At 38.4% G+C, this 12,418-nt stretch overlaps 1 protein-coding gene across 1 annotated transcript; it reads left to right on the forward strand.

The window, feature by feature from the left end:
• gucy1a1 (guanylate cyclase 1 soluble subunit alpha 1) lies at positions 1-12,256 on the forward strand. Its single transcript, XM_074629938.1, has 8 exons — positions 1-434; positions 1,401-1,468; positions 2,293-2,372; positions 2,467-3,182; positions 5,678-6,163; positions 8,193-8,336; positions 10,830-10,984; positions 11,245-12,256. The coding sequence occupies exons 1-8, from the start codon at positions 180-182 to the stop codon at positions 11,381-11,383; spliced, it is 2,043 nt and encodes a 680-aa protein (XP_074486039.1). The 5' UTR covers positions 1-179; the 3' UTR covers positions 11,384-12,256.
• The last annotated feature ends 162 nt before the right edge of the window (positions 12,257-12,418 follow it).

The raw sequence follows: 12,418 nt of genomic DNA on the forward strand, positions 1-12,418 counted from the left end.
TGCTGATCATTTGAATCGCGAGGAGAGGAAAGGTATACATGCATGTTTGGATGAGCAGCACGCATCACCAAGATAGATGATGGCATTTCTCCCAGAGACAGCAGCTGCTCGACCAGGACCGAAATGAGATAAGAAGAAGAAGAGCAGAGCCAGGAGGGATTCATACAGAAGGGGTAACGATGTTCTGCGCGAAGCTGAAGGAGCTGAAGATATCAGGAGAGTGTCCTTTCTCCTCCAGCAGCGACAAAAAGAAGAATGATGAGCTGGGAGACTTTGAGGAGCGCTCAACTGACGCTGCGGATCTATTGCCTATTTCTAAGGACTTGCATGGAAAAAAAACAGGTGAGGATCTACCTCAGCAGAAGAAGACGAGCAGAGCCAAAGTTAACCTGCACACACTTGGGGAGAGCATCCGAAAATTGGCATGTCCTGAGGTGAGTTTTAAAAAAAAAAATGCATTTATTAATATTCACATCATGCAACTATAATACAGTATGTTTTACATATAGATGTGTGTCGCATGTCTGCCTCAACGAACAGAAATAAAGACACACTGTTAAGAATTTCCCAGTAAAATAACAGTAAAGAACTGGCAGCAGGGTTGCCTTTATGTAACTGTAAAATTAACATTATTATACTGTCGCTGAAATTAACAGCTTTGTACTGTTAATGAAAAATACAGTTTGACACTTTATTAATTTCACAGTATTTTACAGTTAATTTACTGTTTAAAGATACATTATATAGCTGTTTTTCATCTGATTTTTTTAATGCACTCTTTAGGTCTTTACATACATTTTAATAAACATATTTTTTTGCCTAGATGAATAGACTTAGCAGGTTACAGACATAGGAATAGTCACACTAAATACAATTAAAGGCACTTGTTAGAAAAAAGGCTATAATAGACTTGTTGACACTTTTCCCAAAATGTCTGTCTATAGCTGGCTACAAGCACAGAATGCAAACCATAACAACATGTGAGTGAAGAACAATAAAGCTAATTCACTGATTTTACAATCATGTACAATGTACAAGCTTCACATGTGCAGATCAGGTCCCAGAATTAAAGAAATACTGCATGAAACTGTTACTGATGATACTTTAGACAGTCGATCAGCAGTAAAGTGATGTTTTTTAAGAATGCATTATAGTTCAGTTAAAAAACGGCCTCTGAGCGTAATTTAACAGGTTTTCTTTTGTATTAACAGTAAAGCACTGTTTTTAGCAATAACAGGTTAATACTGTTGAAATCCTGCTGTAAATTAACAGCATTGTTTACAGTGCATGGTATAATCCTGCTTTATTTGAGTATTTATGTGCGCTCCTGTAATTAAAACATGCTGCTCAGTGTTGCCAGACGATGACCTTTAACTCGATGAACACTTTCTGTCATACAGTTTCAAAGGCTGCACGCTGCCCTCCAACGAATGATGAGACTATCAGATCAAACCAGGGACTCTGAAAGGTAACACTTGTGTTTTTAAATACAGCTGCCACCAATAACAACTACACTTCTCCTCCTACACTGTAGGTTATAGGCCTATACTGCCACAGCTTGTATTCCTATAATAGCAATAATGATGCTACAGCCTCATGTGGCCATCTGTTTACCTCAAGATCCCTTACAAATGTCTCTACTCTCACTACTAGACTGATAGTAATGATAACAACAACAATATGATGCAGGCTGCTATGGATACAAGGAGGTAGAGAGAGACATCCCTTACAAATTATTATCAGAAATGGCAAGCAGATAATGACATCCTCCAAAAAATGTCAAACATTTGCTGATTGCAGCTTCTCAAATGTGAGAATTTGCAGCTTTTTTGGGGGTCATATATGATAGTGAACACAACATCTTTGTTGCTGGTCAGACTTTCCTTCAATGATAAATGGCAATTTTGTGTTGTGAGTGATGAATGTATGGTAAAAAAAAATGTATGTAACATGATTCTGTTTTTATCACATCATGACTGTTTTAGTCAAATTGGCTATAAATATATAATCAAATCACTTGATAATTTATCACTCCATTTTTTTTATTTCACATCCATTTTTATGAATCCATTTTTATCAATTCGTTTTTTGTTACTTCCACCCCTCATAGACTTGAGCTTTGGGAAATTATAACCATTTTCACTCCTTTTCTAGGCAAAATAATGAGTCGATTAATTGAGAAAATGTTCGGCAGATTAACTGATATAGAAATGAGTCGTTGCAATTGTAGTCGGATGTATTGAACAAAAGATATGGTGGTGTATTTGTCTGATTTTATTTGTCGTCTTGCAGTCCAGTAATTTGCTGCACAAGCTGCAGTGATGAACCGGAGCATCTTGTGGAAATGTTGAACATTTACTCAACCAAAACAGGTAACTGAAGCTTGAATTATAAAATATGTAATTGTAATTTTAAATTCCGGGAATCACATCTTCACCCGTTTTTTTCTTTAATTTTGTCCGACAGCAATCCAGATGGAAGCTCTCAAAGTTTCTCTCGGCGAAGAGCTCTTCAACATGTGTTACGAGGAGGACGGACACATTTTGAGGGTGGTGGGGGGAGCTCTCCAAGATTTCCTCAACAGCTTCAATGTCTTGTTGAAACAGAGCAGCACGCCGCCCAACCCGGACAGAGGGGATTGTGTAAACGAACCTTCGGTGCTGTGCTTAGACAAGGATGCGGGTCTGCTTACTGTCTATTTCTTCAACCCCCGCCCGACCACTGAGCTCTTCTTCCCTGGAGTCATCAAAGCTGCTGCCCGCCTGCTGTATCAAACCACAGTGGATGTGTTGATGGACCCCCCCAGTGCTAATGACAGCATCTTGCAGTCTAGCCCGCAGCCCAGTCTTCTGTACACAGTTGTAGTTAAGGATGCTAAAAATCTGAGCCCCAGTCCGCTGCGGGCCACCTCAGCTGGGACCCTTCCTACCTCTCTGTTCTCCACCATCTTCCCCTTCCATCTGATCCTGGACCAGGACTTGGTTCTGGTGCAAATAGGACACGGGCTCAGGAAGAGGCTGTTCAGGAAGGACGGACTGAGGCGGACTTCTACCTTCCTAGAACACTTCTCTTTAGTCTCTCCCCAGATCAAATGTACCTTTCAGGGTATTCTGACCATGCTGAACACACAGTTTATCATTCGGATCAAGCACGGAGTCTCCATCGCAGATAACACAGGGAAGGTACGTCGACATGTCTGGGAGATATAACTTGAAATACGACGTCACTGACTAATAAGGCAGAAAGGTCTTCCGGTCATTGTCTTGATAGTAAGATAGAAAGGAAAAAAATCATGCTATTTATAAGCAGTCAGTCTTATTAGTGTTGTGCTCGGGTGCTCGTGGCCCCGAGCTAGAGATCAACATTTATACCCCCAACGGAGATCAGAAGCAAATGTCAAACCATTTTATCCATCAAAGGCGCAGCCATGCTCGTGCTATTTATGTGAGAGAGCACAGCAATGGGTCGCCATGACATGAAAAACAAATGATCAGTGAGTAAACATGGCAGTGGTATAATAACATTCAGCCAGAGATGCTTCCACTTACTATAACACTCGTCTCCCAGTGGTAGTTTTACTGTTACTAGCCACGGAGTAAAACACACAAACATGACTCACTGTCAACAGAAGAGGCATGTTAAACACTAACCACAAATTTCAAAATACTCCTGTAGCTGTATTTTTTACCTGGAGATGTTGTTATAACAGTTAAGAAGACTAATGCGAGTGTGGCTCTGTGATATGAAACGTTGAGGTCCAAAAATATTGTTTGATTTTTTGCAGTCTTGGTAAAGTAAATGTAATAACTGGCACAAGGGTGGTGTCAGAATAATAATAATAATAATGATAATAGTTATAAAAGTTAGAAGGTAGGAAGTATGTGCATCAAAATGAAGTCTTTGGTTTAATACAGAATCCTTAAATACGTCCAGTTATGACATGAGAAATTAGTCGGTTTGTCATTGCTCATGTATTATTTATCATTAAAGTCAGTATTCCAGTTTTAAAGGTTCTAAATGCGAGATTGGGAGCATATCTATTACCCCCGCATGGCTCTCAACATGACGATGGCAAACTGGCGGCTCGCAGCTAGCGGTGCTAACGGTGAAAACAACGGTAACAGTGCTGACAGACCTAACAGTGTTTGCCTGAGGGTGAACCGGAGGATGGGCGCTACGCTTCCATGACACTGCCATCAGCCTGGACGGCATTAACAGCTCTAACTGCCATATGAGAGCAGTGCAGAGGCACCGTCCACGAGCTAGCCAGTGGGACACACTGACATGTGAAGCACATGCGTCCTGTTTGCAGGAAAAGGCGTAGCCTATGAATGCTACGATAATTCGCCAGGCATTTAGCATGCAATAAATACAATTTCTCGCTTTTTCGCGTGTCATTTGTAGCCTACGCCTTGTAGTCTTCACTGACTGCAATGTAAACGCATCTACGTAAATATGCTACGGTGAGAGCTACTGGCGTAGAATAAAAAGCGAGAAAGGTCGCTCATGGTGGACGGGTGGGGAGGTGGAGTACGAGACCGGTGTTTTGTTTTGCAAGTTGCGTTACTGACGCGTTTAATGTACTTCGTTACCATACATATTTTACTTAGTTTACCAAGTGTTTGCACCTAACCATGCCATTTTTCCTCAACCTAACTAAGTTGTTGCCTCAATCTAACTGCGGACGTTAGTATAGTTTTGTTGCGTGGTGTACAAATGACACACGAAAAGCCTAACATGCCTCCTCATGACCTCAGAATGTTGTTGTAATGTCGTGCTATTTATACGCCTTCCTGTGAGACCGCGTTGCGACAAAGCATTGAGACGCTCTGATTACAACACACACAGAGGGAGAGCGACTTCATTCTCTGCTCAGATAGACATTACTCCTCTACATCTTCACATAGAAAATAGTTGTTTGCTGCAATATTTATACTATGAATATCGTATATAACCTTTAAGGTATTAGCTACTATTGGGAATGTCCTACACTTTCAAGGTATTTAGTCATAAACTGAAGTATTGAACAAATTACAACTGTGACCTCATGATGGCGCTAGATGAAAAGGTCAGGAGGTCACCTAAGTTTACAAAGACGAATGTCTGTAGCACCAAATTTCATGGCAATCCATCCAATAGATGTTGAGACATTTCACTTTGAACCACAAATTTAAACCTCATGGTGATCCTAGAGGAAAAGTCAAGAGGATCACCAAAGTCAATAGGTTTCATCTTCGGGGAATAATGAATGTCTGTAGAAAATTTCATGGCAATCCTCGCAGTAGTTGTTGAGATATTTCAACCGTGGCTAGTAAAACATTCTGGTACCCTGGAATATAAATAAACATTTTGACGTTGTGTACTGCTGTGGCTGACGGACTGCTGCATACAGCTGCCCTTTCAAAAATACCACGCAAATGACAAGTTTGCTTTTCTTTATGTCAAATATTTAGATGCCTATATATTGTATGTTTATATAGGGAGTTTATGTATGTGTGCATTGTATATTTACAAGTGCACAGACACAGTACACACACTACACAGTAGTCTTCTTTCAAAAAGATAAAGTCATTGAGCTACAAGGACAGTTATTATTATTATTATTTACATGATTCCAACTAAGTTTACCAAATTCCACAAAAATGAACTTCTCTCATCATCTGATTCTACCTTCCAGCCTATGGATCTTAAAGGTCAGATGATCTACGTTTCGGAGTCCAACGCCATCCTGTTCTTGGGTTCGCCGTGTGTCGACAAGCTGGAGGAGCTAACGGGCCGCGGCCTCTACCTGTCAGACATCCCTATTCATAACGCACTGCGTGACGTAGTGCTGGTCGGCGAACAGGCTAAAGCCCAGGACGGCTTGAAGAAGCGTCTGGGGAAGGCCAAGGCCGCCCTGGAGCACGCTCACCTGGCGCTAGAGGAGGAGAAGAAGAAGACGGTGGACCTCCTCTTCTCCATCTTCCCCGGCACCGTGGCGCAGCAGCTGTGGCAGGGCCAGACGGTGCAGGCCAAGAAGTTTAACCGAGTTACAATGCTGTTCTCTGACATTGTGGGCTTCACGGCTGTTTGCTCACGCTGCACCCCGATGCAAGTGATAACCATGCTCAGTGAGCTGTACACCAGGTTTGACCACCAGTGTGGAGAGCTTGACGTCTATAAGGTAGGTTCATGGAATATAAGAGCATTATTTTGATTTGCAAGAGCTGATGACAAAGTTAAGAATACAGCCTACGCTTATTTTGTTAATCTATTGCAGCTACTGAGTTGAGAATATGAGACATTTTAGAAGTAGCTAATATTAGACAGTTACGTCCATACAGTATGTAAGTATGCAAAATGTTAAAATGTAGTTTAGGTTTCACTATCAAAGGTCAAGAAACTAGCACCAACAGCAGGTTAACAAGTCAAACTATTATGTTTCTTATGGCAAAGTGTGAGGGACAATTCTAAGTCACATTTAACATCCCAGTATCTTTTTAAATAAAATCTAAGAGAAAGTGACAGTATTTTTAGGCACATTGAAATTGAATTTACAACCTCGTAAATAGTACTATTTGCTAAATGTTTTTAATTTTAACAAATATATTGGCAGCCTGCTTTTATCAAATTCTTTACGTACCCTGTAGCCAGAGTATTTGAAGAAATCACAACATTTCAGATTTTATTTATTAAAAATAATGAACAGTTAGTAATTAGTTTGTAATTAACGGTTCAATTATATTTTCTGTAAATTCAACATCACAAAATTTTGTTCCATTGCCGTCTCTACACTGCCAGGTAGTCAAGTTTATTTAAATAGCACGTTTAGAAACAACTGGAGTTGACCAAAGTATTGTCGTAGTTAAAGTGAACAGTGAGTAAAATATCATCAACAACAATAGGTTGCAATGGAAAAATAAAAGGCAATGTTATAATATGTGCACACATCGAAAACAGAAACAGGATCAAACTTGTATGAGCAATTTATAAAACCAAAAGTTTATAAAATACTAAAATATGGTAGCTTTAAAACCACTAAGAGCAACCAAAGGCCATTGAAAATAAGTATGTTTAGAGGTTTTTCCTAAGTCATTGTGGTGGAGAGTAAAAATGTCTTTTATTTTGTTATTTTTTTGGCAGTCAAATCGTATTATATTTATGTTCTGATAGATTCTGATATTTAGCCTAAAAATGATCATAATCAGCCTCAAAACTCCTTGAATTCCCAGAAGCATCATAAAGGACCAACCTCAGTATCCTCAATGGTACAGTAGTTATGGCCCTGCCTGTAGCTCACTAAAACATCTTCTTTTTATTGATCATTTTTTTAAGGTAACTGCAGCTGCTGACAACAGTAAAAAATAAATGTATATCAAAAACTACTGTAGCTCACATATTAAAAAGAAGATGCACTTTTCTGTCTTTAGCTAAATAAATAATGTCTTACATCAGGTACTAGGGTACACAAAGTAAAACAAAGTTGAAGTACAAAGTACGAAGTTAAATAATTTTCCTTCACATATTTATTTATTTTTTTAAATAAAAAAATACACTAGTCCTCAACAGGTTCAACAGACAGACGGAGACTATAGCTCAACCAAGTACCCTGGTGTCTGCCAAAGGCTGCTAATCTACGGGGAGGTTGGATAATGTAATCAAAGTGTCATGAAAGCATAACAGAGAGAGCAGCATGTTTGACAAATATCTCGTAAAACGCTAGGAAGTCAGAAGTTCCTCCAGGACCCTGTTTCCACTCCACATGTATGAGCCTAAAAATAGTTTCACTTTGTCTCTGTCACATAGCGGCTGAGTGCTCTCCGGTCCAGATTTACACGAACAAAGAAGAAGAAGAAAACACTTGTGGACTTTTTAATATGACCAGGGATCAAGCACTATTACAATTTAAGTTTTATTACTCCTCAGCTTTTTGCTCTTTTGTCTTCTGCTGAAAGATGGAGAGCTAGTCAGAGTGTGAAGAGATTTTGATGAATGTCCACTTCACATTCGTGATTTTGCTTAAGGTTTAACTGTCAAAGAACATTTGAAGTTTAATTAAGTTTAAACCTCCAGATTAAACGACTAGAACGCTGTACAGATTCACTGATAAGGAAGGAGGGTACTGTAGGAGTGTACACACAGCTTTTGAAATCCTTTTCTCAGTCTCGGTTGCCAGGTTAGAACTAATTTTAATGATCATCTGCTGCATTCAGGTGGAGACCATCGGTGATGCGTACTGTGTAGCTGGCGGCTTACACAAGGAGAGCGAGACGCACGCCGTCCAAATTGCACTCATGGCCTTAAAGATGATGGAGCTTTCAGACGAAGTTATGACGCCAACTGGAGAACAAATACAGGTGAGGGTCAAGTATTGATTAGCGCAGTACTCATTAATCAACTTGATGATGTAACTCACAACGCAAGAGAGTTTTCATACGAGCTCTGTATTGAAGTTTTCATTGAAAAAGAAAGTGTCCCTACTCTAACAGCTTTCATTATTTTTATTTATCTTCTCTATCCAAGCAAGCCTACCATATCTGTATGGAATTGAGCATAACATTAACCAGTGACTATGTGATCTACATAATGCCTCAGCATGTTACTGTAAAATTACAAATATGTAATAGCTACCAAATAAAAGAACTAAAAGTAATAAATGTAATGTAATACCTGTTGACTATACTGATCTAGCTAAATATAAAAAATGGCAAATTGCAGGGAAATGTTTAAAAAGATGCCAAAGACATCTAGAGTTTTCCATTAGATGCAAATGTGCTGCCATTATAAATTGTGGTGTCTTGAGTTTAGATGTTTGATTTCTAATAATGTAAGTATGATAATATATATTTGGAATAAATTTTTTTTTGCCTAAAAAAAAAAAAGAAAGATATTTAGCCTAAAAATATCAGAATCAGCCTTAAAAAAAAAATCCTCTTCATGTCATTAAACCCCTCAAATTCCCAGAAATATTACAGAGAACTTGACCTCGAGTGTCCTCAATGGTATGAAGCACCAAAATCTGCCTTTTAATTATTCTATGCTAACTGTAGCCGCTGACAACACTGGAAACAATAAACTTCTGTCAAATAGGTTAATTAAATAAGTATTTAAATACAATAGCTGACAGATTCAAAAACTTCTTTACATTCAGTAACTGTGTTATATCTAACAAATGTTATGAGTGCATTTCCTTCCTCATAAAACATTTGCAATGATGTTTTTCTTAAGTATTTTACATCATGCATTGCTTACAGTTCATGTACAGTATGTTTACTGGCTAGAGGTCTTCTTCACTGCCTTTGTTGTTGTATTTCTACGTTTGTTTGCTCGTTACCCCCACCAACTGTTGATTAGGGGTGTAAGAAAATATTGATGCACTATCGCGATATTATATTTAGTGATAGTGTATTGATTATCAAAAACTAGGGCCGTCAATCGATTGAAATATTTAATCGCAATTAATTGCATGATTGTCCATGATTAAAGTGGCAGTAGGCAGTATATTTTTGGCATCATTGGGCAAAAATTCCGTAATAACCTTTCAGCATATTGTAATTCAAGTGTACTGAGAGATAACTAGACTTCTGCACCTCCTCATGGCTCTGTTTTCAGGCTTTAAAAAAAATCGAATACAATCATGGGTCATTTCATTGAGAGAACGTTCCTATTGGCTGTGCTCCGGTCATGTGACCGGAACTTGGCGTTCCTTCACCAGATTTTACAATGGCGGGGGCGTAACTAATTTTCTCAATTTACAGCTAAACCGTGCACTACAAGATGATTCTGAAAACATTTGAGGCGAGAAATAGGCATTAACATAACATAATATTGATTCATATTTGATCAGCGCTGCCTAGTTTGACTGTTTGGTCGGAATTCGCGAGTGATTGACAGCTGGCTCTCATAGACGGCAGCTGGACAGCAGACCTCAGATCAGCTCTTACTGCTTGTTTTCCTCCGGTCTGTTTCATCTTGCAGATGCCGTTAGGAGCAGCAGGTTACCTGTTTCATGTACTACTGTCACGACATAGCGTCCGTTTTATAAAAATAACTAACCTATTTGAAATTTCTTTGGAATTACTGCAAAATTATCCCAATATTTACCTACAAAATTAATCGAAAATCACTTTATTATAAACATTATTTAATAATTATACGCTAAAATAGCATATAATGATTAAAATAGGGCTCTTGAGAAGCGGCTGTGCGCTGCTCTTTATCGGAGGTTGAAAACCAAAACTAACAGAAGACACATCTGATCAGGCACAAATCTCACCATTGTGTGACTTATTGTCTACTCTAATGTAACCTGGTAGCTAATGTAATGATTCAGGGAGTTTTTTCAGAAATTTCAAATAAGTTATTTGCTAATTATTATCTATTTATCAGCAGACATGGAAATAAAGCATATAAATTAACTTTGTATTCTTTTCCTGGAAATGTATTAAATAAATTACCAGCTATTGGGAAATAGTGGAATATATCCATCCATCCATCTGCATAGTGGAATATAATTATTAAATAATGTTTATAATAATGTAATTTTTGATACATTTTTATGTAAATATTGGGGTAATTTGGCAGTAATTCCAAAGAAATTTCAAATAGGTTACTTGCTAATTATCACCTAATTACCCTGAAATTTGCAGACCTGTAAAATGAAGTGTTACCTTTTACTTTTCACACTTTGCCCGAGGAAATGCAGGATCTGTATTCGTGCCAGGACTCAAACTACAGTCATGTGTGGTTGAAAAGTGGAGTGGAAGCCTCTCATGGACTCCAATAGTGCTACTGATGAATAAAAGACAAGCAGTAGCCTGAATTATGTTTAATGTTGCATTTTTCCTCAGATGCGTATAGGCCTCCACACTGGTTCAGTACTGGCTGGTGTAGTTGGGGTGAGGATGCCCCGCTACTGCCTTTTTGGGAACAATGTTACTATGGCGAACAAGTTTGAATCCTCTAGCCAGCCGAGTAAAATCAACATCAGCCCTACAACCCACAGGTGAAGTAACAGCTAATACTAACTCTTAACTCCCCTCTAAAACTTTTCTTTTTGACTGAAAGAAAAACAAGTAAATATCAGATTTAAATGAGCCAATACTGTATGATATCACTAGTTTTCCAGAAGTGGTTGTTGCAGAGAGAAAAAGTCCTCTCGACAGGAAACGTAACTTTTAGAAGAGCACTGTGTTTCCTCTTGTGTCAAATAATTTGCCACATTGTTTTTAGATTCATGCTTTATTTGTGTGCTCTCTGTCCCAGATTGCTGAAGGATCGGCCGGAGTTTGTCTTTATTCCCCGGAGTAGACAGGAGCTTCCGTCCAACTTCCCAGAAGACATCCCTGGTGTTTGTTACTTTTTGGAGGCGTCCTTCACAACTTCAAAACTGACTCTGAAATGAAGTCCAGCAGCTGCAGAGCCCCGAAAACATTAGATATGACGACATATAAACGTATCCGTGCTTTGGGTTGTTTAGATATTGATGATATTGTCTATCAAACTCTTGCAGCTGCTTAATAACAGATGTGTCAGTTTGCTGTCAAACATGAGTCTTGTCGCTGTACAATTATCCATTTGTACAGTTGTAGCGCAGAGAAATACTCACTTCCTTCATTTTTCTTCCAGAATAAGTCATCTCTGCAAATTGATACGATATATAAAAGTGGCTTTCTTTGACTGTTTTGTTCATTTTAGCATTTAAGAGATACAAAACATATGCTAAATGTGGCCAAAAAGGGCACCATTTTCAAACAGTAGCTGCTTCTGGTTTGTTGTAAAGAATTAAATATATCATCTTGCATATGGTGTAGAAATACATTTTGGATGTTGATCCTCAACGTGATATTTCCTTTTATCAAGATTGTTTTCTGTAAATATCTGACTGGTCCATTCACATCTGTCCAGACTACAATAGGTATCTGCTAAAAGCACCTTGGCCTGTTGGTACAGCAGAAGAAATCAGGATTAAAACTGAGTTGGTTTTGTGTGTTTCGGTGGAGAATTACATGACAAATAATTTTGGAAAAGCTGAAGCAAATGATAAAGTTATTCAAATATTTAGGAGACATCCAGCCTTCCTAAACTGAGCAGATTCAGGTGCCTTATGGGAAATAATATACAGGCAGGATCACGTTCATTTACCTGTTTGTTTTTTTCTGTAGATATGGTTCAATATGAATTTACATGTCAATAATTTCTTCCAGAGGTTTGTGGTTGCAACTCAGTATATATTTGTAATAACATGTAACTTAGACTTCCATTTATTAGACATAAAGCATTCCAAGATCGCGTTTTCCTAATATAAGTAATGTACATGTATTTTTTACTTTTTTTTCCCACTGTACACATGTTTATACTATATTTATTACATTGGCTTCATAGCACTCCTTTCCTATCCAGCGGGAATACGACACAACAAGAATACAATGAATGTTCT

Source organism: Sebastes fasciatus, chromosome 3 (assembly GCF_043250625.1).
Source record: "Sebastes fasciatus isolate fSebFas1 chromosome 3, fSebFas1.pri, whole genome shotgun sequence".
Classification (NCBI taxonomy): domain Eukaryota; kingdom Metazoa; phylum Chordata; class Actinopteri; order Perciformes; family Sebastidae; genus Sebastes; species Sebastes fasciatus.